At 46.8% G+C, this 26,134-nt stretch overlaps 1 protein-coding gene and 1 long non-coding RNA gene across 8 annotated transcripts in view; one reads left to right on the top strand and one right to left on the bottom strand.

Annotated features, from left to right (window-relative positions):
- Positions 1–548: 548 nt before the first annotated feature.
- Positions 549–23,124, top strand: LOC102126768 (glycine receptor subunit alpha-4). Of its 7 annotated transcripts, none has more exons than XM_045384120.3 (10): positions 549–935; positions 2,393–2,524; positions 4,039–4,169; positions 4,459–4,526; positions 4,764–4,987; positions 5,111–5,193; positions 6,749–6,889; positions 9,765–9,979; positions 15,711–15,860; positions 21,110–23,124. In XM_045384120.3, the coding sequence occupies exons 3-10, from the start codon at positions 4,091–4,093 to the stop codon at positions 21,398–21,400; spliced, it is 1,251 nt and encodes a 416-aa protein (XP_045240055.1). In that variant the 5' UTR covers positions 549–935; positions 2,393–2,524; positions 4,039–4,090; the 3' UTR covers positions 21,401–23,124. The 7 variants fall into 7 exon arrangements, with proteins under 7 accessions (XP_045240055.1, XP_045240054.1, XP_005594297.2 ...); XM_045384119.3 differs by having other exon boundaries at positions 2,390–2,524; XM_005594240.5 differs by lacking the exon at positions 2,393–2,524.
- Positions 15,655–26,134, bottom strand: part of LOC135969172 (uncharacterized) — a 25,236-nt gene continuing 14,756 nt past the window's right edge. Inside the window, exons 2-3 of the long non-coding RNA XR_010584246.2 lie at positions 16,481–16,605; positions 15,655–15,789 (exon numbers count right to left, since the gene is read on the bottom strand). This is a non-coding gene — a long non-coding RNA (uncharacterized lncRNA). The remainder of the gene's footprint in view (positions 15,790–16,480; positions 16,606–26,134) is intronic.

The raw sequence follows: 26,134 nt of genomic DNA, 5'->3' as shown, positions 1-26,134 counted from the left end.
GGCAGGTAGACAGACGAACAGACAGACAGACTGCACCTGAGGAGGGTTCCCAAGTTCCTCTGTATCATGCATCCTCTGTGCCTCTGTCCAGAGAGTTGGGGGAAAGCTGTCCCTACCCTCAGCCTCTTCACTTTCTCTCTAACCTGAAGCTGTCAGTTTGAGAATACCTGGTGGCGCTGCCTAAACCCTCTCAGGTCTTTTTCCCCCTGGTAAAAATCATTAGGACTTTACTGTTGGGCTCCAGCTTGGCTCCAGGATGAAAGGAAAGCTGGTCGGGGGTGGGAGGTGGGGGGCGGGGGGAGCAGGGCCGCTTACATGTCCTCCTGCAGCTGGGGAGTTAGAGGTTGGACAGAACACCTCCGGCCCTCCCCAAGCAGCCACGGCAGCCCAAGCTCCTCCCCGGCACACAGGCAGGCTCTGAACCCCACTCCAGCTGCTGCCGACTGTGCCTTTAAATTGCTGCTTTCGGAGGGTGCATCTGGGGGAGGTGGGAGGCAGGAAAACATCTTCCTACCGGTCTCCCTCCTCCCTCCCCACCAAGACTCTTCAGGGTTTAGAGAGTGATTGCTGCCCAGAGAGAGTCTTTTCCAGCTCCCGGCTGGCAGGCTAAGGCCCTCCGGAGCCCAAGGCAAGCCCAAGCAGAAGCCAGTAGGGTTATCTGTGTCAGGATCATTTCCAGGGGAACAGTTCTGGCCCCTGGCAGGTAAAGACGGGCCAGAGGAGAAGAGGCAGAAGAGGAGAGAGAGCAGGCTCTTTGCGAGCAGCCCAAGTTGGAGAAAGGCTCTGTACTTTTGGCGTTCCTGCAGGGATATCCCCTCTCACGTTGGCAGCCAGGCTGAGAAAGGGCTTCAAGATCCCCGCGGAATGACAACTCTTGTTCCTGCAACCCTCTCCTTCCTTCTCCTCTGGACCCTGCCAGGGCAGGTCCTCCTCAGGTGAGCTGAGTGGGGGTGAGAAGGAGGTGCATGCAAACACTAGCCAAGGGGAATGGGCAACCTGGGCATCTGGCACACTTTCCTCTAAGTTTGCACAAAGCCCACAGTCTGGAGGGCTTCAGGGGAGGACACGCCCTCCCCCCCCCCCACCGTTAGGACCCCAAGAGCTTCTTATTAGAGATGTCAAGGCCCCGGTCATGCTGGGAATGTTTCTGCACAGGTGGAGGTTTCCTAGGCCTGGGTAGGGGTTAGGCAACTAAGCCCCAGAATGGAGGGTGTCTGTCCAGCCGCCTAACCCTGTTTCCCTATCATCTGGGCCACACACTGCTGAGATCGCTAAAAATGACAGAAACATCTGTCAACTGCCAGCCCAAGAGGCTTCAAGTAGCAGGGGTTTGGCCCAAGACCACATCAGGATGGAGCTGGGCTAGACATTCTTTGGCCTTCTGCAGTCACCCTGCTTGTGCTCACTTGGTTGCTCCCTATTCCTTGAGGGGGAAAAGGTAGCAGTCACTTCCTGGGCTTGCAGGAAAGACATCCTTTGGGCTCCCTGTAAATGTTCCCCCACCAACTGCCCCTTTCTCATTAGACCAGGAGCCAGCCTAGGTTGGCAGGGTGAGTTGAACAGGAAAGATGGCTGTAGCCTGGGCTGACCTGGTCATAAGAGGAGTGCCTCCAAAGGTGGAGGGGGTCAGTGCCACTACAGCATACTCCTCCTCCTCTTAATCCAAGAAACGTCTCAGGGCTGCTTGCCTCTGCGAAGCCTCCTGCTCCACTGTTTGCAGACACATTGGCTGGCAGGCAGGCAGGGATGCAGAGCAGGGCAATACACTTCTAAAGAGTGAAAAGCAGCTCAAAGTGGAATGGCAGCACAGCTGGAGTTGACAGGAGGATGCAGGCAGAAGGGGGCACCACACTGGGCCTTGCAGGTCCTCCAGGAGGGGAGGCTGCCTCAAAGCCCAAGCTCCAGTAACAGCGTTCCCACTGGGACTTGGAAAGCAGAGGCAGTTAGAGCAAAACAGGCCCTTAGAGAGTCTGGAGTCCAAGTCCTTCATTGTACATATGGAAACTAAGGCCTAGAGATGGGGAGTGACCTGCCCAAGGTTGCTCAGCTACCTAGCACCAGAGTTAGAGTTCTCTCCCTGTGCTGCCCCAGAACCTTGTATGAGAAAAATTGTCAGCTCTGGATCCTCCTAGGTCCTGCAGGTGTTTAGGACTTTCCGGGAATGAAAGACAGGAGGGAGTGGCTGCACACTGTGACTGCTCTTAGGTCCTCAGACAAGTTAGCTCCAGAAGAGGGAACTGCAACAGGGGCTGGGGCCCAAGACTGCTAAGCCCATAGCCTGTCCCAGGATACTAGGTCTAGGATTAGCAGGAGAGGTGACCTGAGAGTGGGGCTGAGGACAGTGGGGAGGGTCCAGTTTCTCCATGTGCAGGACCATGTGGCCTCCCAGCAGGCAGGTGGCAGGTGGCCAGCAGCAGCAGCACCTGGCTAGTGTGGACATCCTGTGGTGAAGTCACAGACTTCTGCTTGCTCCAGCACCACCACCAGCCTCCTCGGATTTTCAGAGCCTGCCTCTGTCCCCAGGGTAAGGGCTTCCTCTTGCTTAGAACATTCAAGGAGGCAGGACTCTAGAAGGTCAGGGTGGGGCTGCCACTGACCTTCCCCTACTTTGGCTCCTTGGCAGCCCACCCTGGGCTGCCTGCACCATAGTAATTGTGATAGATAGAGCTAGTTTTGAAGTCAAGAGCTCTGGATTTGAATCCTGGCTTTACCACTCACTAGCTGCATGATCGTGAAGCATTCACCTCACCTTGCTGATCCTCAGTCTTCTCATTTATATAATGGGGGTGATCATAATACTTAGTCGAGAGGACTAATGTGAGAACTAAACTAGATAGAGTGTGTAAAGCATTTAGCATGGTGCCTTAGCTATTTTTATTATTCTATCGGTCACTGGATGGTACGTGGATCTACTGGGAAAGAGGAGCCCACTGGCTCAAAAAAGACTAGTCCCCAGCAGGACAGCAGTTACGCCACTGCTCAGTCCCATAGTGTGGCAGCAGCAGTGACAGTGGTGGAGTCGGCTATAGAGCAATGACAGCAGGCAGGAGGGAGCAGGAGGTGCCTGGCCCAGCCTGGAGTCCAGCTGAGCTCGGCCCTGAGCACTGCTCCTGTCCCCAAGGTTTTGCTGAGCTCCTAATCCCTAGTTTATCTGTTAACTGGCAAGTTGGTAAGTAGGCATATGGAAGGGGCTTTGCTGCTGTTAGAGGGAAACCTGTTAGGGGAAAAGGGGACTGGCTTCTAAGCTATGCCAAAGCACACTGGCTCCTTCCTCAAAATCAAGCTGTTAGCAGGGAAAATATGGGAGTTGACCTCAGCATGTCTACCCTACCGGGAGGCTTTTCCCCATCCCTAGAGTCCTGCTTCCCCACCATAGTTACCAAGACTAGTTCCCCTGCCTGCAGTGGCATGGCCCTTAACTAAAACGTAGCTCAAACATAGCTTCCTGCTGGAGCACACGCCAGAAGCCAAAACTCCCTCTTCAGATGCTAGGTCCTACTTCCTGAGCAGCCCAGCATAAAGCCCAAGCAACTGAAGCCAACTCTTAAAAATAAAAGTTGTCCTTGAGCCCTTCCCATCCTTGACTAGGCTAGACAGGCAAAACTTTGTCGTAGCCACATCATTTCCTGCAAGACATCACTCATTGAGTGTTTTCCAAGTACCTTCAGAAAGAGAACACTGGATGAGGCCTCAGCCTAGGGTATGAGTCCTGACCCTGTCACTAGCTCTGAGACTTTGAACAAGTCATTCCTCCTTTTGAAGCCTCAGTTTTCTCATCTGTAAAATGGGAATGACAGTCCTCACCCCCATCTCACTGAGAATTGGGAGGGTAAGAAGATCTACTGTCTGTGAAAACGCTTTTCTAGTACTAACAGGTAAGCTGCCGTGTTGATTTATGGCTGTTTTTGTTCTCGTTTTGCAAATGGCACCCAGAGACCCATCATCTTCTGTCCTCCTGCCTGAGGGGTATGGAAACGGAGAGTCTGTGATAAATGCAGCACATAACTGGCCTCAGACTTTTTTACCTCTCCTGTCCAGGGTGGCCTTGGCAAAAGAGGAAGTCAAATCTGGAACCAAGGAGTCCCAGTCCATGTCCCCCTCTGATTTCCTAGACAAACTTATGGGGAGAACATCTGGGTATGATGCCAGGATTCGACCCAATTTTAAAGGTAAGAAATCTTCATCCTATAAAAACTCCTCCCTCCCCACCACCTTTGGCAGCACACTACCCAGCCAGCCCCTATTGCCTCCCCTAAGGAAAGGAGGCTGGAGGTCCTGGGCTAGGGCTAGTTCTAACAGCTCAGAAGAAGCCTCCCCACCCCATTGCCCATGGGCGTGTGTAGCTGGCACTGATTTCTCCCAGCAGTGCCCTGCCCTGAAGCTCAGGGAGGGAGTTCTGGAAGCTGCTCCCAGCCTCCTGGAATGCCCTGCCAATGGCCTATGCTTTGTTACCCTCAGGCCCACCCGTGAACGTGACCTGCAACATCTTCATCAACAGTTTCGGCTCCGTCACTGAGACCACCATGGTAAGGGATCTCCCCACCCCCCACTTCCAGCCTAGTGTGAGTCGGAGGAGCCCACCAGATAGCAAGCTGGCATCTTTTGCCATATCAGCCCAAGGAAGGCTCCTTCTCCAGTGAAAAATGCCTACTGGCCGAGATATGCTTCCAACACTCCTCCTCATGGCCCTCCTGCCCATACAGGCTTGCTGGGCCCCTGGGAATGGCAATGTTTCTGATGGGCCCATATCTGCACCCTCCCAGGACTACCGGGTAAATGTCTTCTTGAGGCAACAGTGGAATGACCCACGCCTGTCCTACCGAGAATATCCTGACGACTCTCTGGACCTCGATCCCTCCATGCTGGACTCTATCTGGAAGCCAGACCTGTTCTTTGCCAATGAGAAAGGGGCCAACTTCCATGAGGTGACCACGGACAACAAGTTACTGCGCATCTTTAAGAATGGGAATGTGCTCTACAGCATCAGGTGCACCGGGTGGATGGCCAGGAGAAGAATTTAGATGAAGACCGAGGAGTGGGAGGAGGGTTCCCTTGTGCTGTGATGGGCCCCAGTAAGCCAAAGTCATTTCTTTCTTACTGTCCCCACTAGGTTGACCCTCATTTTGTCCTGCCCAATGGACCTCAAGAACTTCCCCATGGACATCCAGACCTGCACGATGCAGCTGGAGAGTTGTAAGTGTCTCTATAGAGTCACAGAGGACCTGGAATAACAGTGAGTTAACCCGACCTCATGACATCACAGACGAAAAGGGCTACCCAGAGTTGGGAAGAACTTACTCAAGCACACCCAGCCAATTCTTGGCACAGATGAGACTAGAAACCAGGGCTCCCTAACCCCTAGAACAGTGTGTTTTTCATCCCCACACTATTTGCTGATCTGGCTGTTCCATGGGGCTGGGGAACAGGAAGGCATCAGCCTTACGCGCAAATGCGTTTGTGCTGTTTTGGGGGGCGATTTGAGCGGCATCTTCTCTGCCCAAAAGTATGTCCCCTCTCACAGTGCCTGAAGTAGTTCCACCTTTACTTCCCTTGAGTTAAGGCATTGAAGATGCCTATAAAAATGCCAAAGTGGGCAGGGTGGGGGCACTCGTGGAGCCCTGGTTCCCCACAAACACAGATACCTTTGTAGAGAGGTAGGAGATGACAGTTCTAGGCACAGGACAGTGCCTAGAATGAAGAGGTCAGCCAAGGGCTCCTCTGTGGCAGGGGTGCCAGCCTGGAGGGGCTGCCCAAAGTGCAGAGGAACCAAGGATGACAAGGCTGGGACATCACTTATTTCCACTCCCTCCTCATCTCCTGGGTCGGGGGAGACTGTTAGATCTGGAGCCATCCACTAGATGTTCCCAGAAGAAGGCTTATAGGGCTGCTTCCAGTATAAAATAACTGTAATGAGTAGAATGTGTCTTGTGTGGTCAGCTCTTTAGAGTTCTTAAACCACTTTCACACCTGGGCTCTCAATATCCCTTCATGGCAACTCTGAAAAGTGGGTAGAGCAGCTACTATAATTCCCGTTTTACAGAAGGGGAAGTGACTTATCCAAAGTCACAGAGCTACTCTGGGTCAAGGCCCAACACTGGATGTCTGTGAGCCTTGGTGTTTCTGCTCCCATCTCTACCTGACATGTGCAAATATGGTCATATACGTGGCATGAGCCCTCATGAACTGCTGTGTATGTGTGAATAACTTGGCATGTTCAGATATTAGCTTTAAATTTGTCCCAACTCAAGGCCCTGGCTAGGATCTATGGTATGCACATTGTCCCATGCATGACTGGCAGGATATAAATAGCTGTCTCCTCCCTGAGGTGATGTTACAGAAGCTCTGGCTCTGAGGCTAGCTCAGCTTAAGACATGTGTTCGGTACACATGCTTACTCCCCTGGGCTTGAGATATGGCAGGAGGCTCCTAGCTGGGTTCCTTGACATCTTTCCAACCCTCTTGACCTGCTTTCTAGGTCTGCCAAAATAATTTCTCTTTGGGCTTTTCTCAAGCTTGAAAACAGGGTAGGAGTCTATAGTCTTCCTGATTTACCTGCCCACTCAGGATGGGCCCGTGAGACAACTGACCAAGTGTCCTCTCCGGAAAAGTTTCCCCTTCCATGATAAGCATGAAGCTCCTAAACCCCAGACCTTACTCCTCACCTGTTCTCTCCTGCCTGTTCTGATCCTACCCCTACCCCCACCCAACACCCACACTCTGCAGCCCTCTGCCATCTCTGTCACTTTCAGTTGGCTACACCATGAATGACCTCGTGTTTGAGTGGCTGGAAGATGCTCCTGCTGTCCAAGTGGCTGAGGGGCTGACTCTGCCCCAGTTTATCTTGCGGGATGAGAAGGATCTAGGCTATTGTACCAAGTACTACAACACAGGTAAAAACCAGGATCTTTATTGGCTGTGAGCCACAGGAGAACCTTCAGATGTGAGGCAAGGGGACAAGTCAGCTGGCCTCTATCAAAGGTTCAATTTATGTCAGATATGGGGCCAGGTGCTTCATATAACTTATCTATTTGTGATAGCAATTATAAATACCATTTTTCAGAAAGGGAAAACTGAGGTTCTAAGAAGTTAGTTAAATCAAGTGTCCAAGTCATATAGCTAGCAAATGGCAGATTTAGAATTTAAATCCAAGCCTTCTAACTCCAAAGTCCACGTTCTTGTTCCTGTCGCATGCTGCAGAGCAAACGACAGTGGGTGTAAAGTTTCCCACTTTTCCTGGGGTCAACTTTGTGGGGAAGCAGGGAATCCATATCTGGTAATAGGGAGTGACTATGCTGAACCCAGAGGGAACAGGCCTGAGGGCAGTGGCCAGCTTACAGTCCACACCTCCCACTGTGCCACCACTGCCAGCTCTCAGGAACTTCCCAGGTGTGAAATGTCAGCTAAGAAGTGGAGAAGGGCTGCTTTCCCAGCCTGAGCATCTGCCCCCCTGCAGCTTCTCTAAGAGTTGATGGCTCCACATTTTCCCTGACAATTTGTCTGCACAGAGCTCTGACCCTGAAATAGAGGCAGCAGCCTGAAGAGGGGAGATCCCGCGTCCCTTCCATGGTGGGCTGATATGTTTTGGGTACTGCCCCATGAATATGGGTGTGCATGTATGTGGGGGTGTGGGGAGTGGGAAGAGGAAAAGGCCATTGAATTTAGAAAATACAAGGGGGAATGAAAATTGATACAAACTTTTTGGAGTAAAAAGGTTGGCAATCTGTATATAGATCAGTGGTTTTCAAACTTTGGTGTTCATTATATTCCCCTGGGGAATATATTAAATATATTAAAATGCTGGCTCCTGGGCTCTACCTCTCAGAGATTCTGATTATGGTTACCTATTCTTGGAGTGATGCCCAGAAATCTGCATTTTAACAGCATCTTGAGGATTCTGATGCAGGTGGTCCAGCGAACATGCTTTGAGAAACTTTAGAAGCTAAAATTGTTTTTCTACTTATTTATCCAGGAATCCTACTCCTTGAAATGTATTATATGGAAATATTCCAAAATACTGCATTGGCCTTTGACCCCAAGGGGGCTCCTGGGTGACTGTTTATATTAGCAAAAACTTGGAACTGTTTTAAATATCCACCAATAGGGCAGAGGTTAAGTAAATTACATAGTGTGTCTGCTTAGTGGATTAGTATGCAGACGTTAAAAGGGATGGTTAACAAGGTGCTTATATCAATGTGTGAAAGTACAAGTGAAAAAAGGTAAGATTCAGAGGTATAAACACAGAATGATTATATTATGGTAAAAGAAATAAACCAAAAGCATGCATTTAAAAACTTTGGGTGGAAATAGCACTAAATGTCTCTAAAGTAATGTGATACAACAGACAAAAGCAAGAAGTTTGGAGGCAGATAGAGCTGAGTTTGGATTCTGGCTCCATCATTTACTAGTCGAGTGCCCTTGAGAAACATAACTTAATCTCTTCATGCCTCCATATTCCTATCTGTAATATGAGAGATAATAATTTTACTTGCCCCAAAGAGTTGCTATAGGATTAAATGAGATAAAGTATATGAAGTCAGGTCCTTAGTAGGGGTTTGATAAATATAAGCTTATGAATATTATTATCCCTTCTCTACTTCTCATTTTTTCTATACTAAACAAGCTTTAATTTTGGAATTAAAAACAAAACTGCTACTGCAAAAAAAAAAAAAAAAAAAAAAATAAGAAGGAAAGAAGGGAAAGAAAATATGGGTACCTAATAAAGGCATGTCACGACAAGAATCCCGGGGTGGGATGAAGTGAGGTGGATTCAGGGAACAGTAAGAGGTCACAGCATCATACAATGTGTCAAAACCATAATCAGTCATTGACGAAATCACTGGCTTTGAAGAATCAAGTAGGCCTGATAAGACTAGACCTAGGCCAGAATAAAATAACAATATATGCACCTTCTCCTTTTCACTTGGATTATCCTGAGCCTCTGCTTCCAAGAGAAGCTCTGAGCTAGTATTTTCTCAGCCCTAGGGCCCTGGAAAGCAGAGTAAAGTGAAGGTTGCCAAAGGAGGTGGAGCATTGGTTGGTGTGCCTGGGCCAATGCACTTTTTGCTGGTGGAATAGAAGGCCTGATGCTCTATGGGAACCCGCTCCCCGCAGTCTGGAGCTGGTCTCTGTTGGGCGGTTTTCAGATGTTTGCTATCTGGCTCTTCTCACTTGCTTAAGACACAAGCAGTGTTTATCCCAGTGAATTGTTGTTGCTAGAGAGCTTCTGGTGCACTAGCAAGCACAAGCATGGCTGCTGAGATCTAAGTGGAGTCTAAGCCAATTGCTTTGTTAATAATGATAATAGTAACAGCTACCTATGTGTCAAACACCTCAAATACATTATCTTGTTTAATTTTTCCAATAGCCCAGTGATGGAGTTGGTATCACTACTCTGTTTTACAGTCAAGGAAACTGAAGCTCAAAGCACAAAGTCACACAGTGGAAGGTTCAGGATTCAAACCCAGGCAGTCTGACTCTGGAGCCCTCCTGCTCCTTATCCTCTTGCTGTGCCGTCTTGTGAAAGGCCTTCTGCTGGAAATGAAAGTGCTGGGAGCGAAAGGCCAAGTCTTTGATGGTCGTTCTGAGAGCTTCCTTAGTATATACATCTGGCGCTGCCTGGGGCCATTATGAAAGGCTCATTCATTGGCCCAGCTGAGGTGCCCAGAGGCTGGTCAGCAGAGGGCTGCCCTCTTCCTGTCCTAATCCCCTTAGGCTCAGCTACAGACTGGGGACCTGGGGCCTGACTCCTCACCTCTGTCCTTGCAGGGAAATTCACCTGCATCGAGGTAAAGTTTCACCTGGAGCGGCAGATGGGCTACTATCTGATTCAGATGTACATCCCCAGCCTACTCATCGTCATCCTGTCCTGGGTCTCCTTCTGGATCAACATGGATGCTGCCCCTGCCCGTGTGGGCCTGGGCATCACCACCGTGCTCACCATGACCACCCAGAGCTCTGGCTCCCGGGCCTCTTTGCCTAAGGTGAAGAGACATGCAAGGGAACTTGCTTGCCATAGAGCACCCCATTTCCCATTCATCCCAATGTGCCCTCCTGCTCACCATTTACCTTGGATTTAAGGTTGAGAAGACCCACTGGGCAAGAGCTGGTGTCCTGCATTCTCTCTCTCCCTGTAATATACTGCTAATAACATTGTTGACAATGTGGAGGCTGGGGTTAGGGATGCTATCTGCCTAGGGAATGAGGAGAGACAGTGCCTTACTTTGACTCTCTTCAGGAAATATTAGCGTGTCCAAGGTCAAAAGATCCTCAGCAAGTAGAAAGTCCTACTCCCTCATGATACAGATGAGGAGAATACAGCCCAGAGTGGTAAAATAACCTTCTTAAGATCATGCCTTGTAAGAAACAACCAAAAGAATATCAGAGTTTTGAACCAATTTCTGTCGTCTTACTGTATCAGAAATTAGAAACTATCACAAAGCGCTCTAGAGACAGTATCCATTCTTTTGGGATGAGAAAATTGAGGTAGAAAATAGCAATTAAAGTCAGTGGACTCCAGTTGTCTGGGCCCGGTGATGTTTTGATTACGCAGGAAGATTTGTGCTGATGGGACTGGGCACAGATTCTCCCTGTCTCATGTCTTCATGTAGGGAATTTAGAGGTCACCTCAAAGTCCTTACAGTCAGCAAAGCTCTGAACAAATCAGGGAGCAATGCCATTTATTCATTCAATAAATATTTATTGAGCATGTACTATGTACCAGCCACTGAACTTTGTCATGTAGAAATAACAGGAAGTGCCGGGCACGGTGGCTCAAGCCTATAATCCCAGCACTTTGGGAGGCCGAGACGGGCGGATCACAAGGTCAGGAGATCGAGACCATCCTGGCTAACACGGTGAAACCCCGTCTCTACTAAAAAATACAAAAAACTAGCCGGGCAAGGTGGCAGGCGTCTGTAGTCCCAGCTACTCGGGAGGCTGAGGCAGGAGAATGGCCTAAACCCGGGAGGCAGAGCTTGCAGTGAGCTGAGATCCGGCCACTGCACTCCAGCCTGGGCGACACAGCGAGACTCTGTCTCAAAAAAAAAAAAAAAAAAAAAAAAGAAATAACAGGAAGCAAAAGCAACACAGTTCCTTGTGGATCTTACAATGAATATATTCCCTCTTGCACTGATTTGTTGGGAACCAGGCCCTATGATCTCCCATCTCTCAGTGCTTTTTCCTAAGAAGACTTTTTACTGGGGGCTTACACAGCAGGTAATTTCACACATCCATGGTGAATTTATGAATGTGCTACATGGCTGGGAGTAGGGTAGTGATTAGGAATAGGAGATTGGGATCAGCAGATTTGGGTTTGTCTCCCAAGCTCATCATCTACTAATAATTTACCTTAGGTAAATTCCTTAACCTCTCAATCATCTTGCCTGTAACATGGGAATAAGAATATTACCAGTTCCGGCTGGGTGCGGTGGCTCACGCCTGTGATCCCAGCACTTTGAGAGGCCGAGGCAGGCGGATCACATGGACAAGAGTGCGAGACCAGCCTGGCCAACATGGTGAAACTCCATCTCTACTAAGAATACAAAAAAAAATTTTGCTGGGTGTGGTGGCGTGTGCTTATAATCCCAGCTACTTGTGAGGCTGAGGCAGAAAAATCGCTTGAACCTGGGAGGCGGAGGTTGCACTGAGCCGATGCACCACTGCACTCCAGCCTGGGCAACAGAGCAAGACTCTGTCTCGAGAGAGAGAGAGAGAGAGAAAAAAAAAAGAATATTACCAGTTCCATAGGGTTATTGCAAAATATAATATATTAACACACAGGACAGTGTTTGGCACATAATAATCGCTCAATAAATGTTAACTATTGTTATAATTATCAGGTGTCAGGGTTGAAAAAACTGAGTGATGAATCTGGGGCTAAAGCAGCTGGTATCGTCCCTAAGTATTTTTGAGTTGTCAGAAACCCTTTGAGGTGGTCCAAAGCCCTATAGGGATAAGTGGTGATGAAACTCAGATCAGAATCACATGTCCTAGGAAACGCTGTTAGAGATCATTTTCTGTAAATGTGTTTCCTAGATGGACAGGGATATTGACAAGGCTCTGAGAGGCAGGCTGGAGTTAGGCAAGGGCTACACGGTCAGACCAGGCTGTGATGGTCATGTTTTGATAATGGTCTTGTAAGGAGACCAGAAGCAGAAAAGTAGTTCAGACCTAAGAACCCTGCCCTAGTTTATTACCTCTGCCACGCAAGGTGATTCATCTCTAAAGCAGGGAGGTACTGAAATTTATGCCTTATTCTTGCCAAGAGAACTTCCTTTTCTGGTTCCCTCCTGTGAGTGAACATGATCCATCTGCTCCCAGGAATCACTTAGTTTCCTTATTTGGAAAAAAACAGTCTTTGTTGGAGGGTTGTTTGCAGCATTTGGTACCTTCTTGTCAAATTTTAATGACTTCTTTATGGCCTCATTGGCCAGTAAGCAAAATATCCAAGCCTGCACCCTGAACTAAATAGCCTCATTATCCAGCCCCTCAGAGCAAGGGACTCAGTAAGCCAGGGACTACCTGCTCACTCTTGAGTTTGTGTAACATTAAGTTTGGTGGGGGCCGCATGAGGTCAGTCTAGGGGCTTCCAAAAGCCACACCAATCTCACACCCCCTAATACAACTCTAGTGTCCAGAATGAGAGTGGCAGAGGCTTACTTTGTAAGGGAACTCAGTTGGGGTGACCATTCCTCATGTTCCCAGGAAACAACTGTTACTTTGCCTTTATGGTGCCACCAAAGGCACTGATTACCATCTCTTTGCTGAGCCTTTGATCCCCTCAACTGCAGGGAACTCAAAGCAGGATGGAAGGACTAAATGGAAGTTTCTTCCAGAGGCTAGGAGATTAGACCTAAAGTTGCAGCAGGGAAGGAGCCACTTCTGTCTAGACCCTATCATCTCAATGGCCTACAGCTATTGGGGCAGGTAGTGGTAAAGAGGGTAGACAGCAAGCAGAAACCAGCAGATATGCACATCACATGTTGCTAAACCGTCTATCTGTTCATTCATTCAAAAACATATTTACTATAGGCCAGAAACTCAGCTAGGCATTGGAAGCAGAACAGTGATTGAGATAGAAACAGTCTGTGCCATCGAAGAGCTCACAGTCTAGTTGAGGGAATGGCCAGGTATGTGATGGATGCTAAGAAGTTGTAGGTAACCTGAGCACATATAGCAGGACAACCAACACAGACTGGGATGATTAGGGAAGGCTTCCCAGGGGATGTGGTGTCTAAAGTGAAAGCTGAAGGATAAGTAAAAGTTATCCAGGTAAATGAGAAAAAGGATAGAGGAGATTGGCTCTTTGGGAAACTACAGAAATAGTTTACCACAGCAGATTACAAGGGGTGTGATGAAATGAACAGGTAGGCAAAGGCTAGATATCATGATAAGGGGAGCATAGACTGTATTATAAGGGTAATGGAGAACCACTGAAGGATCATGAAGGGGAGTGATATAATCAGATTTACATTTTGAAAACAACTCTGGCTGCTGTTTGGAGAACAGATTGGAGGTGGCAAGAGTAGATGCAAGGAGACCATTCAGAAAACTTGCAACCCTTCAGATGTGCCAGGATAGTGAGTGGACAGATTCCTGAGTTTTTGTTTGTTTTTGTTTTTGTTTTTTAGACAGAGTCTCACTCTGTTGCCCAGGCTGGAGTGCAGTGGCACGATCTCAGTTCATTGCAACCTCTGCCTCCCGGGTTCAAGCAATTCTCCCACCTCAGCCTCCCTAGCAGCTTGGATTACAGGCATGCACCACCACACCCAGCTAATTTTTTGTGTTTTTAGTAGAGATGGGTTTTGGCTGTGTTGGCCAGGCTGATCTCAAACCACTGGGCCCAAGTGATCTGCCTCTCAGACTCCCAAAGTGCTGGGATTACAGGCATGAGCCACCACGCCCAGCCAAGATTTTCGAGATGTATTATTGACACACTTATCATTAACAGGACTTTCTTCCTAGTGCTTAAAGTGTCTTTTCCTTTGATGGTCTAAGGACCTTCACGGCCATCCTTTTATAATGATGAGTAATTACCTCATTATTGATCTTGCAGGTATTTGATATCCTTGGGGGCACTGTCAGACTGAGGGATGGTGAATGAAATAGGATGCCCTCTTAGTAAGTGGCAAAGTGGCAAAATGGAGACACCAAGGGATGCTTCATCAGGGGTGTCTAGTAACCCACTGCCACCATCTCAGTGACATTGCCCTAAAAGAGTTAGAGCAGGGTTTTTCACCCTTAGCACTCTTGCCATTTGGGGCCAGATAATTCTTTGTTGTGTGCGTGCATGTGTGTGTGTCTGTGTCTGTATGTGTGTCTGTGTGTGTCTGTATGTGCCTGTATGTGTGTCTCTGTGTGTGCATGTCTGTGTGTTGAAGGCCAGGCAGGGAGCTGTGTACTGTAGAATGTTTAGCAGAATCCCTGGCCTGTACCCATTAGATGCCAGTAGCCACCACCTCTTGCAAAATTGTGCCACCAAAAATGTCTCCAAATATTACCAGATGTCCCTGGCGGGGGGCAGAGTTGTCCCCAGTTAAGAATCACTGAGGTAGAGGATTTATTTTATACAGTGAAACTTGCTCCTTACCTGGGATCTGCAGCACTCTCACTTCCCATCATAGCAGCGGCTGATTAAAGAAGTGGCTTGTCCGAAATTCTGTTCTTGCTGGGGTGTCCTATGTGGTGAGCTCAGCAGCTGAAAGCTATGTAGCAGGTAATTTGGTTGAGGAGATGAAAAGATCTAAACCTGAGCTCTGTCCCTCACTCCTGGCCCCACCCATCTGCAATGCCTGGAAGAGGCCAGAAAGTGGGAGACAAAAGTATTTGGAGGCTGCCAAGGAAAGTAGTGAGGGGAGAGTACAAGGGACTGGATAGGTGGATGCCAACCACATCTTGCAACTAGCAAAGCATCCTTAAAGGGGTGGGTGGTGTTCCCTCAGTATCCCTGCCCTGTTCTCTCCAGGGTGAGAGATGAGGCCCCAGCTCACTACTGAGCCAAATTCATCAGCAAAGCCTTTCCAAAAGAGCAACAAGGAAAACCACAAGACCAGGGGAAGAACAGGGGTGGAGGAAGGAACTCCTAGTCTGTCAAGGGAAGAACAGGGGTGGAGGAAGGAACTCCCAGTCTGTCAGTGAGACCGCAGCCTAAGTAAATGGCAATGCCACTGAATTGAAAGCCCAGAACATCCAGGTCCTAGTGCCACCTTCTCACTGGGTAATCTTGGCTAATCTGCTCTGGGCCTTAAGTGTCCTCATGTGTCTCACATCGGTATTGTGAATGCTGCCTGACCAATTACCACTGAGGCTGTGAGGACCCTAGGAGATAACAGAGGGAAGACAAATGCAGTGTTCATGCTCATTACTGTTTATTGAAAGAAAAGAATCAAAAGAAGCTCAGAATGAAGACAATAATAAAAAGCAGAAGCAAAAGTTCAAGAAGAATAAAGAAAGAAAGGGAAAGAATTGTAGGAAGGAAAAACTTGTAGAGGTAGAGTATGAAGAGTGCAAAGAGGTGGAGTATGATGGGCAGTCCTATCTTTTCCATCTGGGCTTTCAGACGATGGGATATGTCGTGGAAAGCTTCTTTAAACACCAGAAAAAATTCAGGATAAAGTTCAAAAAGAGCAGGCAATCGATAGGGGTTGGAAATCGACTCAGTAGGCCATGGAAGGACTTCAAGAAGGTTGATAGTTCTGTCGTTGGATGTTGCAGGTGTCCTACGTGAAGGCAATCGACATCTGGATGGCTGTGTGTCTGCTCTTTGTGTTCGCTGCCTTGCTGGAGTATGCTGCTGTCAATTTTGTTTCTCGTCAGCATAAAGAATTCATACGACTTCGAAGAAGGCAGAGGCGCCAACGCATGGTGAGTACAACTAGGGAGGGGCCCACTGCCTTTCTCCTTTGGACTCCTTTCTCCCTACTCCTCCTCCCCACAAACCAAGACCCACCCCAGAGCTGCAAGGACTAGACAGGCAATCAGAAACCCTGGGTGCAGTGGCTCGCGCCTGTAATCCCAGCACTTTGGGAGGCCAAGGCGGGTGGATCACGAGGTTAGGAGTTCAAGACCAGTCTGACCAACATGGTGAAACTTCGCCTCTACTAAAAATACAAAAATTAGCCGGGTATGGTGGCGGGCACCTGTAATCCCAGCTACTCAGAAGGCTGAGGCAGGAGAATCGCTTGAACCTGGGAGGTGGAGGTTGCAGTGAGCTGCAATCACCACTGCAATCCAGCCTGGGTGACAGAGTGAGACTCCGTCTCAAAAAAAATAAAAATAAAAATAAAAATAAATAAATAAATAAATAAAAAGAGATTGCTTTGAGAAGTAGTAACTGCTCCCCCCACAACCTGGAGGAAGGTAGCCCAGGTTGTCATACACTAATTGGTAGTTAAGAATTCAACAGTCAGGCATTGGTGCCTTTCTAGGGGAGCATTATAAGAGGGCCCCCATAACTAAGTTGGAATTGAGAAACCACCACTTGCCTGTTCTGACTGTTGGATTTCTTCTTCTTGATCTTCATTGGGTTCATTAGAGTTGTTGGGCTTGGGTTGTTGTTCTTCCTCACTCTTTTCTGTTAACCTCATTTCTTCTACAGTAAAGTGATCACCTGGGGAAATATAAAAGAAATCTTGTCGTCATGACAACAGAGGCAGTTTACCCCCAATTGCCCAGACAATAGGTGCTAGGTAAGTTGTCATGACAACAGAGGTGCCTGGGCCAGCCTCACAGAAGCAAGTGTCCAATTATGAGCAAAGCTGAAAGGCTTGCTGAGCTACCTACTGGTCGTTTAATCATTAGAGACACAGAGTTCTGGTCTGTCTTCAGCTCTGACTCCATGTTTTCTGTCTAGTCTGGAGGCTCTAAAGCCAGAGAGGCAAGAGCATAATGACCTCTGGGGGATGGGAAACAATGCTTTGAACCCACTGTTAAAATCCTGACTCTAGCTTGTCTGGGCCACACTAGCACAAGGACTGTTCTCTCCTCCTAACACACCACCTTCCACCTCAGCTGCTCCAGGGGCACCCCTACCATATGTCCGCACTAAAAATATCTCACAAACTACAGCCTTGGTTTCATGTCCCTTGCTAAGGTCCCTTTCTGCTGAGGGTAGGGCTGCTGTCTCATCTAGTGGTTTAAATTTATCAGTCCCTGCCCTTTAGTCCTTTAGTTGGTCCCTGGGCAGTATGCCCTCTAGTGGACTACTCCACAACTACATGTCCTCGAGTAGGACTCATTCTTCAAGAAACCTAAAAGCATTTCCTAACCCATACCAAGGGTTAGGGAAAAAAAAAAAAAAAAAAAAAAAAAAAAATATATATATATATATATATATATACACACACACACACCTAGCAGAAGGGCAAGAAAAGGACACTCCATTTTCTAAGCTAACTGTCCCCACCCCCTCTTTAGCTGTGTCGAACAAATCTGCCTGCAGGTACCAAAATCTTATCTTTATAGGAGTTTTGATCTTGGTGCCTTCTCAATGCCTACCTTGGGAAAAAAAAAAAAGCAGACTGCCAACCAATCCAGAGTCCTTTCACCAGCTAAGTTGCCTGTATGTATGTCCCAGCAACAAAAAGGCTGCCATTGTTACTGTAGAGCTACTCCAGGTTGACACTAGTCCCACCTCCTTTCCTGAACTCCTGCAACCTGCAACTGCCTACAGCCTGTCCCCTCCTGCTCATATATATAGGCTGATCCTGAGCTCATAATGGCGTCTGTCATGACCAGTGCTCAATTATTACAAAGTTACAACAGCAGCCTGGGCCTTGCTTAGGACTCTGGGGCCTGCCTGAAAGTGGGTTGAGGCTTATTATTAATGTGAATAAAACTGAAAATCAAACCCGTGCCATTCATCATGTCCTTTTTTGAGTCTTCTAAAGTCACTGCTATCCCAGGACCTGTAGCAGGAATTTTGGAGGCACCAAGTAGGCTGAAAAAATTGATGGAGAGTTCATCCATTTATAGAACCTCTGTCTGGGCCCTACTGTTCCAGCTAGAGAAAAAGAATTCTTCAGTCTGAGAGGGCAGGGAGAAAATCCATGTGATCTCCAGGTAACCCTTAGCCGAGAGTCAGTTAGGAGTGTTCTAGGAGCCAGCCAGCCATTCACGTCTTTTCCTCTCAACTCTCTCCTCAACCAACAACTCCATAGCATGGTGGCTCCCTTTCATGTCACTGCCTAAAGTGGTTTACTGTTTACCCATGCGATCCTGCACTGCCTTCCCAGCTAGTCCGTAAACTTCCCCAGGAAAGGGAAGCCCTTTTTCATTTCCTCAGCAGGTCTTAGCACCAGGCTCTGGCCACAGCAGTCACGTAACCCAGCTCACCAGCTTTCACAGGCTGATTGGAGAGGACTGTCTCTCAAACTGGACAGAGCAAAAGCTTTGTCATGATCAATAGAATAATTTGATAACTGGAAGAAATTTCAAAATACTTCCCAGTCCTCTCAAGGGCTTGGTCCCAGAACGCTGCCCACCTCTCTTCATCCTCCAGCACCGTCTTCCTTCCCCATTCTGTAATCTCCTTTTTTCTAGCCCCTCTCACTTCAATACATATCACTCTTTCCCATCTCCACACTTTATCTCCTACACTGTGTATTCCCTCCTTAGCATGGTTATGAGATATCTTCTCTCTCTAGCTTCTCAGTCCTTCTCCCCTACAGATAGCCAGGAAAAAAAAAAAAAAAGTTCTATTTTAATAGGTATGTAAGCCACAAAGTGGTATTTAAGGTTCCAATGTCCCTTTCCAGCACACACACACCACACACAAACACCCCTCAGAATTTGGCCTAAAGAGAGAATACCCAAATGCAGGATGCCCCACCCCTGGATTTCAAGCCACTCATCTTTGCTCCCCCAGCTACAACAGGTACAATATGTTAATATCATAAAAAGCCAAGAGCAGCTTACTCTATTGGCCGTATTTTCTCTCCCGTGTGAAATGGCTTTTTCCAGCCTGGGAAATGTGTCCAGATAATTCCCTTTAGACTTACTATGATTGGAGAAAAGGGAAAATAGTTGGATCTATAGAAACAGAAATAGCAGTTGGATCCAACTTTCCCCCTCAGAGCTTTTTTGCCAACATCTTTTGCTTACATCCTCTAGCCGGGGTGGGGCTCAGGGAATCAGGTTGAGTACTGGGGAACAGGGTTATCTGAAGGACCCTGAACTGGAAATCAAGGGAGAAAACCATTTTACTTACTCCCCTCATTTTAAAATTATTGCAAAATATTTTGTTTGCCTCTGGTTCTTCACCTCGAAAATGGGTCCAGCACAACCTCCCCTGTCAGAATAGTGTAAAAATGAATTACAGAATACATATGAGGTGAACCAAGGCCTGTCTTTATGATGACAGGTCAGCTTCTAGTCATGTCATCATCAAGGGTTACTAGGACCTGTAACACCAACATCTCATACACAAAGCCACTTTTCTTTTTTTTTTTTTTTTTTTTTTTGAGATGGAGTCTCGCTCTGTCACCCAGGCTAGAGTGCAATGGCGTGATCTGCACTCACTGCAACCTCCGCCTCCCAGGTTCCAGCGATTCCTCAGCCTACTGAGTAGCTGGGATTACAGGTGCCTGCCACCATGCCCAGCTAATTTTTGTATTTATAGTAGAGAAGGGGTTTCACCATATTGGTCAGGCTGTTCTTGAACTCCTGACCTCGTGATCTGCCCGCTTCGGGCTCCAAAAGCGTTGGGATTACAGGTGTGAGCCACCGTGCCTGGCAAAGCCATTTTTCAATGTGTTGCTATAGCTGCAGAGGGCCCATGATAAAGACCCTGTGGTGTCCCTCTAACTGAGAGGGACAGAGTGTTTAAAATCTACTTTATCCACATTTTGCATATATCTATGTCATACCTATACAATATACGCATATCTTTTTCTTATAATTTATAATAAATACCTCAGGTAGCCATAGGATGACCAACTCTTCCTAATTTGCCTTGCACTTCCCCAGTTTCAGCCCTGAAAGACCCAAGTCTCAGGAACCCTTTCCGTCCTGGACAAACTGAAATGACAGTTTGCATCGTCCTCCAAGGGGCCATTGCACTTCAGGTGATTTCTTACATACCTGAAATTTTGACTCTAAAACCATGAATACTTTAAGAAATTACCACCATCTTTGAAGGAAGGATTTCTCAACTCTGTCCTTTAGAAGTAAATAAAATTAGGTTTGTTAGGGTTGCATATAAAATAAGACTAAATAGGCTGTGAATGGGGGCCTGAGGGCCTAATATAAGTAAAGCTCCCTCTATTGACACTCAGAGGTTTTGGTTCTCTCTCTCTCTGTCTTTCTCTCTCAACTTTATCTTTCTGTCCCTACTTCCTGGCTCCCAGCTGTGTTTAGCTACTGAAGGTTGTCAGCTAACTATTGGAAAATGGACTTTTGGCAGTCTGCCTCATTACTTAGTGCTTATATAAAATTTACCCCTCACTGGGCATCTGTTTGTCATAATGCACACATTATATATGAATGGAATGTGCCTTGGGTAATAAAAATTACCCTGTATGTACTGACCCCTGTGTCAAATTTGCTGATTTGCAGAGTAGCACACATATCTGCAATAAAGTGATCAGCTTTATCCTAATTTGGATAACTCATTGGGTTATTTAAAACTTTTGGAATTTTCAGTTGTAAATTGAGATAAATTTTCAAAGATACGATACAAAAGGGGAATGAATTCTGAAGCTTTTGAAAGTCATTAAAGTCGAGTTTACTAAGACTCAGCTTCACTATCTAATAGTTTTGTTGTTTTGTTTATTACCAGTCAGAGATAACTTGACATTGAGATGTCCTCTCACAGCGGCTGGCACTTCGCTGGATTTTAGATGGCTCTAAATGATGTTTTGCATTTTACATGGGTGGCTTGGAGCCTATCTGCAATGGAATCATAACATACACCATATGTAGCACGTATAGCTGCTTAGCATACATCTATCTCATGACTAGTGTTGTGACCATAAAAAGCATGTAGTGGGCCTGTGTACCCTAGGCACCTTGTCTGCATAACATCCCCTATGAGATATTGATGTGTGGTCTGTTCTCTATCCCTCTGCCTTTGAGCTTTGACCTCAAATTCTGCCTTTTCTTCCTTGTAATTCCAGGAGGAAGATATCATCCAAGAAAGTCGTTTCTATTTCCATGGCTATGGCTTGGGCCACTGCCTGCAGGCAAGAGATGGAGGTCCAATGGAAGGTTCTGGCATTTATAGTCCCCAACCTCCAGCCCCTCTTCTAAGGGAAGGAGAAACCATGCGGAAACTCTACGTGGACCGAGCCAAGAGAATTGACACCATCTCCCGGGCTGTCTTCCCTTTCACTTTCCTCATCTTCAATATCTTCTACTGGGTTGTCTATAAAGTGCTACGGTCAGAAGATATCCACCAGGCTCTGTGAATAGGGTGGGAGCTATAGAGTCCTGCTGCTGGCCTCCTGCTTCCTCCTGGGTGGGCTTTCTCCCTCAATTAGACTCCATTAGGGCTTGGACAGTTTCTTCCTGATCTCCCACTCAGAACTTCAACTACCAGTCCCAAAGCTATGTGGGCCTATACTGCATGGTGCCAATGGCGGCTGTACTTAAAAAGATGGCTTATCTACCCTAGTCCATATTTTCTCCATACTTTCCCATTTCTCATGAGACTAAGGTTTGGCCACATTCCTGGGGCCAGGATGACCTTATTCTCTTGCTGGAGCCTCTCTGTTTTCCAATACTCCAGTGGAGAATATTCAGAACACTGCTACTAGATTCTGGCATTTGTCATCTTAATCTGCACCACTTCTCCCCCTGCTACCTCCCATCCAGAGCCTGGCCATTACTCTGTCCTCTGTCCCTCCTGCTGCAGATTCAAATGGGGAGTTTTTCCTGTCCACAAGTACCGCCCTGTGGGGCCCAGTCAGGTTTCCGCGCAGTGAGAGGAAGGCAAAGCCACAGGTTCCCCAGCTCTTGACAAGGTTGGAACAGTCATAGGCTGCACTGGGCTAGCGACTATATGGCCCAACAGAGAGGTGTTCAGCCCCAACAGAGATGGGCTCTTGGGAAGCCCCACACTTTGTCTTTATCCCTTTTCCTATGGCGCTTGTCTGCTCTTTCCTGTTCACTGAGATATTCCTCTTGTCTGTCTCTTAGTTTTGAGGAGAGCATTCTGAGCTGACCAGGGTAGCTGGTCCAGAAATTACTGTCAGAATTGGGGTAGAGACTTTGGGCTCTCAAAAAGACTACCCTTCCAGGTCCACCAGAACATTCTGGTCTCAGAAATATTCGTTCCGTTTCCTAATTAACTAGCATGGTGGCAGGGTCTGTTGGACAGCTGGGGAGTGTAAAAAGAGAAGAATACTTGTTCTTTAAGAAACTTACTTGATGATGCTAGAAAACTTTCGAGAAAAGTGAGCTCCAAGGTAGTGGAACCCAGGAGGAGTAGCATAGAGAAACTATTCACAGAGTGTCTTTTGCTGGCTGGGCTTTCATTTGTTTCTTCTTTCTCTCCAAAGTCTCTATTTTCCAGGGCCCCTGATTTCCAACCGGTCCTTCATCTCCTTTTGGTGAGTAAATGGTGCCACTGCAACCTTGTTAAGGATAGAATGGGCTTCAAGTTTCCTGGGGAGGAACTAGGCATGTAGAGGACCCCATACTAGATCAACATTGATTTGACCAACATCAGGGTAGCAGTTGTAGAAGTTAAAGAGCCATAATTCAGAGTTGCTTCTTCACCCTTCTTGCTCCACAAAGAGAAGCAGTGAGTAGGTGTAGAAGTCAGTTGAAGCTACCAGAAATGCCAGAATGGAGAGGGTTGGTGTGGAAAAGCCCACTTCAGGCCTGACATACCACTGGGACATGCGGAAGCATGTGCCTGGCACACTGAGACCTTTGAAGTGACCAACTGTGAGCAACTGGAACAGGAGAGATTAAACTATGGAACTGACACTGGAAGAAAGAAGTGATCAAATGATCTCTTAGACATCTTGTCCTTTTCCCTGAACCTAGAATAATTAAGCACATAAGTCCAATCTCTCTCTCTGCTTCTCTCTTTCTCTCTCTCTTTCTCCTTCCCTCCCTCCCTCCATATGGTGATCCAAATTGAAAGTCAATAAATCCAATGGTGAAAGCAAATCCTATAATCAAACCAACAGCTTGACTTTGTCTTTATCCCTTTTCCTATTGCGCTTGTCTGCTCTTTCCTGTTCACTGAGATAGTCCTCTTGCCTGTCTCTTAGTTTTGAGAAGAGCATTCTGAGCTGACCAGGGTAGCTGGTCCAGAAATTATTTTTATTGGCAGTATTATAACTCTGGTGCCAAGGATATTTAAAACAAAATAACTGGCATAAGAGAGCAGATTGAATTGAGAAGGGCAGAAAACCCCTGTTTTCCTATTTCTGCCCAGGTAGTGCCAATCAATGAGAGGCCACAAGCAATACTCCTTTGAAAGGAGCAGAGAGCATCTCTTTGATACTCTCCATGGAGGGGCTGGGGTGTCAGGCTGCTGCAGCCCGAAGGCGGGGGTAGCAGGGAGGGTGAACTATGGAGATGAGCTTATTGCACAGAGCTCTACTTGTTATAGATCTTGTCCAGATGGGCCAACTGCACAAATCTGCCCTGTTGGAAGTCTCAAGAACAATGCCCTGGAGACAGCTACAGCACTGAGCAATAGAGCCTGCCCAACTGGGACTCAGATCAGGGCATCAGCTGGTGCTGGGAGCCAAAGAAGCCAAAGTACCAACCAACATAATAACCCACAGGAGCACACAAAGCTAGTCAGAGGCAATGCCAGGTGGAAGGTGTTAATTCCTCCCCATCAGAACCCCCAAGAAGGGAAGGGAGATGCATGGTGTCAGAATCAGGTGCAAATGACTTTAATTTTCCTCACCTTTTCAACATATGTACAGGGGCTGGGAAATACTGGATCTCCCTAGGAGCATCTGTCACCTAGCAATCTCTCAATCATAGAATAAAAATTGGACCCTTCTTACCACAGTGAATCGGCAGGAGGTCACAGGAGGCTCACTTGGAAGTTACTTCCATTCATCATCATTCTTATAGTACTTACCCCTCCGGAGGCCACACTACCTTCTGCCTAGATCACATCTGAAGTGATGCTGAGATTTAAAACAGCATTTTTTAAAGGGGCAAAAATTCCTACATAAATAAAGTGTTTTGGGTGTTTTCATTAATTCATTTTTAATATTTAATGCCAGCTGAATATTTTATACATATATTTTTCCAGGGAAAGCGCTTTATTTATTCAGTTGTTGTTAAGGCTATCAGTGCCTCCATCTTCCCTTCGGTTTGCTCTGCTCTCTGGAAAACCAGTGGTCTGTCATCTTTTATTGCCTCATTCTACAACCACAGCCTCTTGTTCTCCCAGAATTCACAGGCAAAGCAAAAAGAGCTTTCTATGTGGAAGAAAGGTAGTGAAGAAAATTTATTCCTTTAGCTTTCTCCTATAAGCATTTGTCCCTACCTGTCACCAAAGAAGGGGCACACTTCTGGTTGAAAGGTTAACTTGACTCTTGAAGTTATTTTCTCTTTTCACTGGGCCATGCAACTATCTCAACTTTGTCCAGAACATATCACCTCCTGGGAATCTTACTGTGTGTTCCCACTTGCCTCTCTGCACTCTCAATGGAATATTATTATCTTATCATTTCTTGCTATCAAAATATTAAATTTGATTTCACTATGTTAGGATTAATGGTCTTCCTAGGCTATGCTGCTAATGAAAGACAAATCAACCAAGCATGGGAACCACCAGGGAATTAGGAAGCCAGGTACCATTATCATCTGCTCAATGGAGGAAATGTAGAATAAGCTCTTTGACGGCAAGAACTGTATCTTATACAACTTTATTTTTATTTTTTTATTTTATTTTTTTGGTAAAGACAGGGTCTCACTATGTTGCCCAGGCTGGTCTTGAACTCCTGAGCTCAAGGGATCCTTCCACCTTGGCCTTCCAAAGTGCTGGGATTACATGGGTGAGCCACCATGCCTGACCATTATACAACTTTTTATCTCACATAGCTCCTGGTACCTAGCAACACTCAGTATGTACCAGTATGTACATGTAGAATGTACATGTAGTGTGACTTCCCATTCGGTTTACTGTATACCACATACATTCTCTTTCTGTGAACTTATTGGTCACAGAAAAAATAGACCTAGAAGAGATTTTATAAAATTGGATAGAGTTCACACACACACACATGCATGCATACATACCACACACACAAACTGCTCTTTGGGTGTAATAGAACCAAAGCTAAGAAGACAGCAGAACCTTGTAAATTGTATCCCTGAATTAAGAATGATAATGTTCTCAAGTGTACAACTTCCTAAACACACCGCACATACTCACTTCCCAAGGGTAAAGAGGGCACTGTGCATGCAGGCAGCCCACCCTAAGGGAAGAAACTTGGGAAAGCGACGCAAGACACCGGAGGTAGGCCAGCCTATAAAGTCCTAGGATCATGGTTAAACCGGGCACTTGTTCTTCAAATGACCCACTTGGATCTCTTCGAAGTGCGCTTTCCTTTCTTTCCTGCTCTAAAGCTTTTTAATAAACTTCCACTCGTGCTCTGAAAAGAAAAATAATGTTCTGATTAAACAAGTAATATTCCAAATCTGAAGACTAGTATCAAGCTATATTTCAAAAACCAATCACCCGATAAAAGCCCTGGCAGTGACAAGTGAGGATAATAGCACGGATTTTGGCCTCTGCATGCTGCACACATTGTTCTCACTGGAAAGCCAGTCATCTCTGAGCAGATAGCAATTAAACTGGTCTTCTCAGCTCATGCTCTTCGCTACATGATGATACTTCACAACGAGGATAATGCATATAGTCTATGAACTTGGGCTGGTGGTATCAGAACAGCTTGTTAGGAAATCCTAGAAAGGCATCTGAGCCAGGGACTTTCTCCTTCACAGAGCATTCTCTTCATGGAAGGATGATGAAGTAAATCTTATGTCAGGGAGCCACCTGAAGAAGTCACATGAGAACTCAGCTATTGTCACTCTGTGTGTGTAGCTCTGTTTTTCTCAGTCTCTGCTTTTACCATGAGGCTTTCTACAAATATCCTGGTTGCACTATACCGTATGGGGCATTACCAAGGAAGCACATGCTCTCACTATCAATTTTA

This window comes from Macaca fascicularis, chromosome X, assembly GCF_037993035.2.
Source record: "Macaca fascicularis isolate 582-1 chromosome X, T2T-MFA8v1.1".
In the NCBI taxonomy this organism is placed as follows: domain Eukaryota; kingdom Metazoa; phylum Chordata; class Mammalia; order Primates; family Cercopithecidae; genus Macaca; species Macaca fascicularis.
This window is presented reverse-complemented; position numbering and strand designations above follow the sequence as displayed.

What these genes read in the sequence shown, in the direction of transcription:
- LOC102126768 (XM_005594240.5), top strand. Translation starts at nt 865, where the DNA reads ATGACAACTCTTGTTCCTGCAACCCTCTCCTTCCTTCTCCTCTGGACC. An exon ending in CCCGGGCCTCTTTGCCTAAG is followed by an intron (nt 9,980 to 15,710) that starts GTGAAGAGACAT and finishes TGGATGTTGCAG; the next exon opens with GTGTCCTACGTGAAGGCAAT. An exon ending in GGCAGAGGCGCCAACGCATG is followed by an intron (nt 15,861 to 21,109) that starts GTGAGTACAACT and finishes TTGTAATTCCAG; the next exon opens with GAGGAAGATATCATCCAAGA.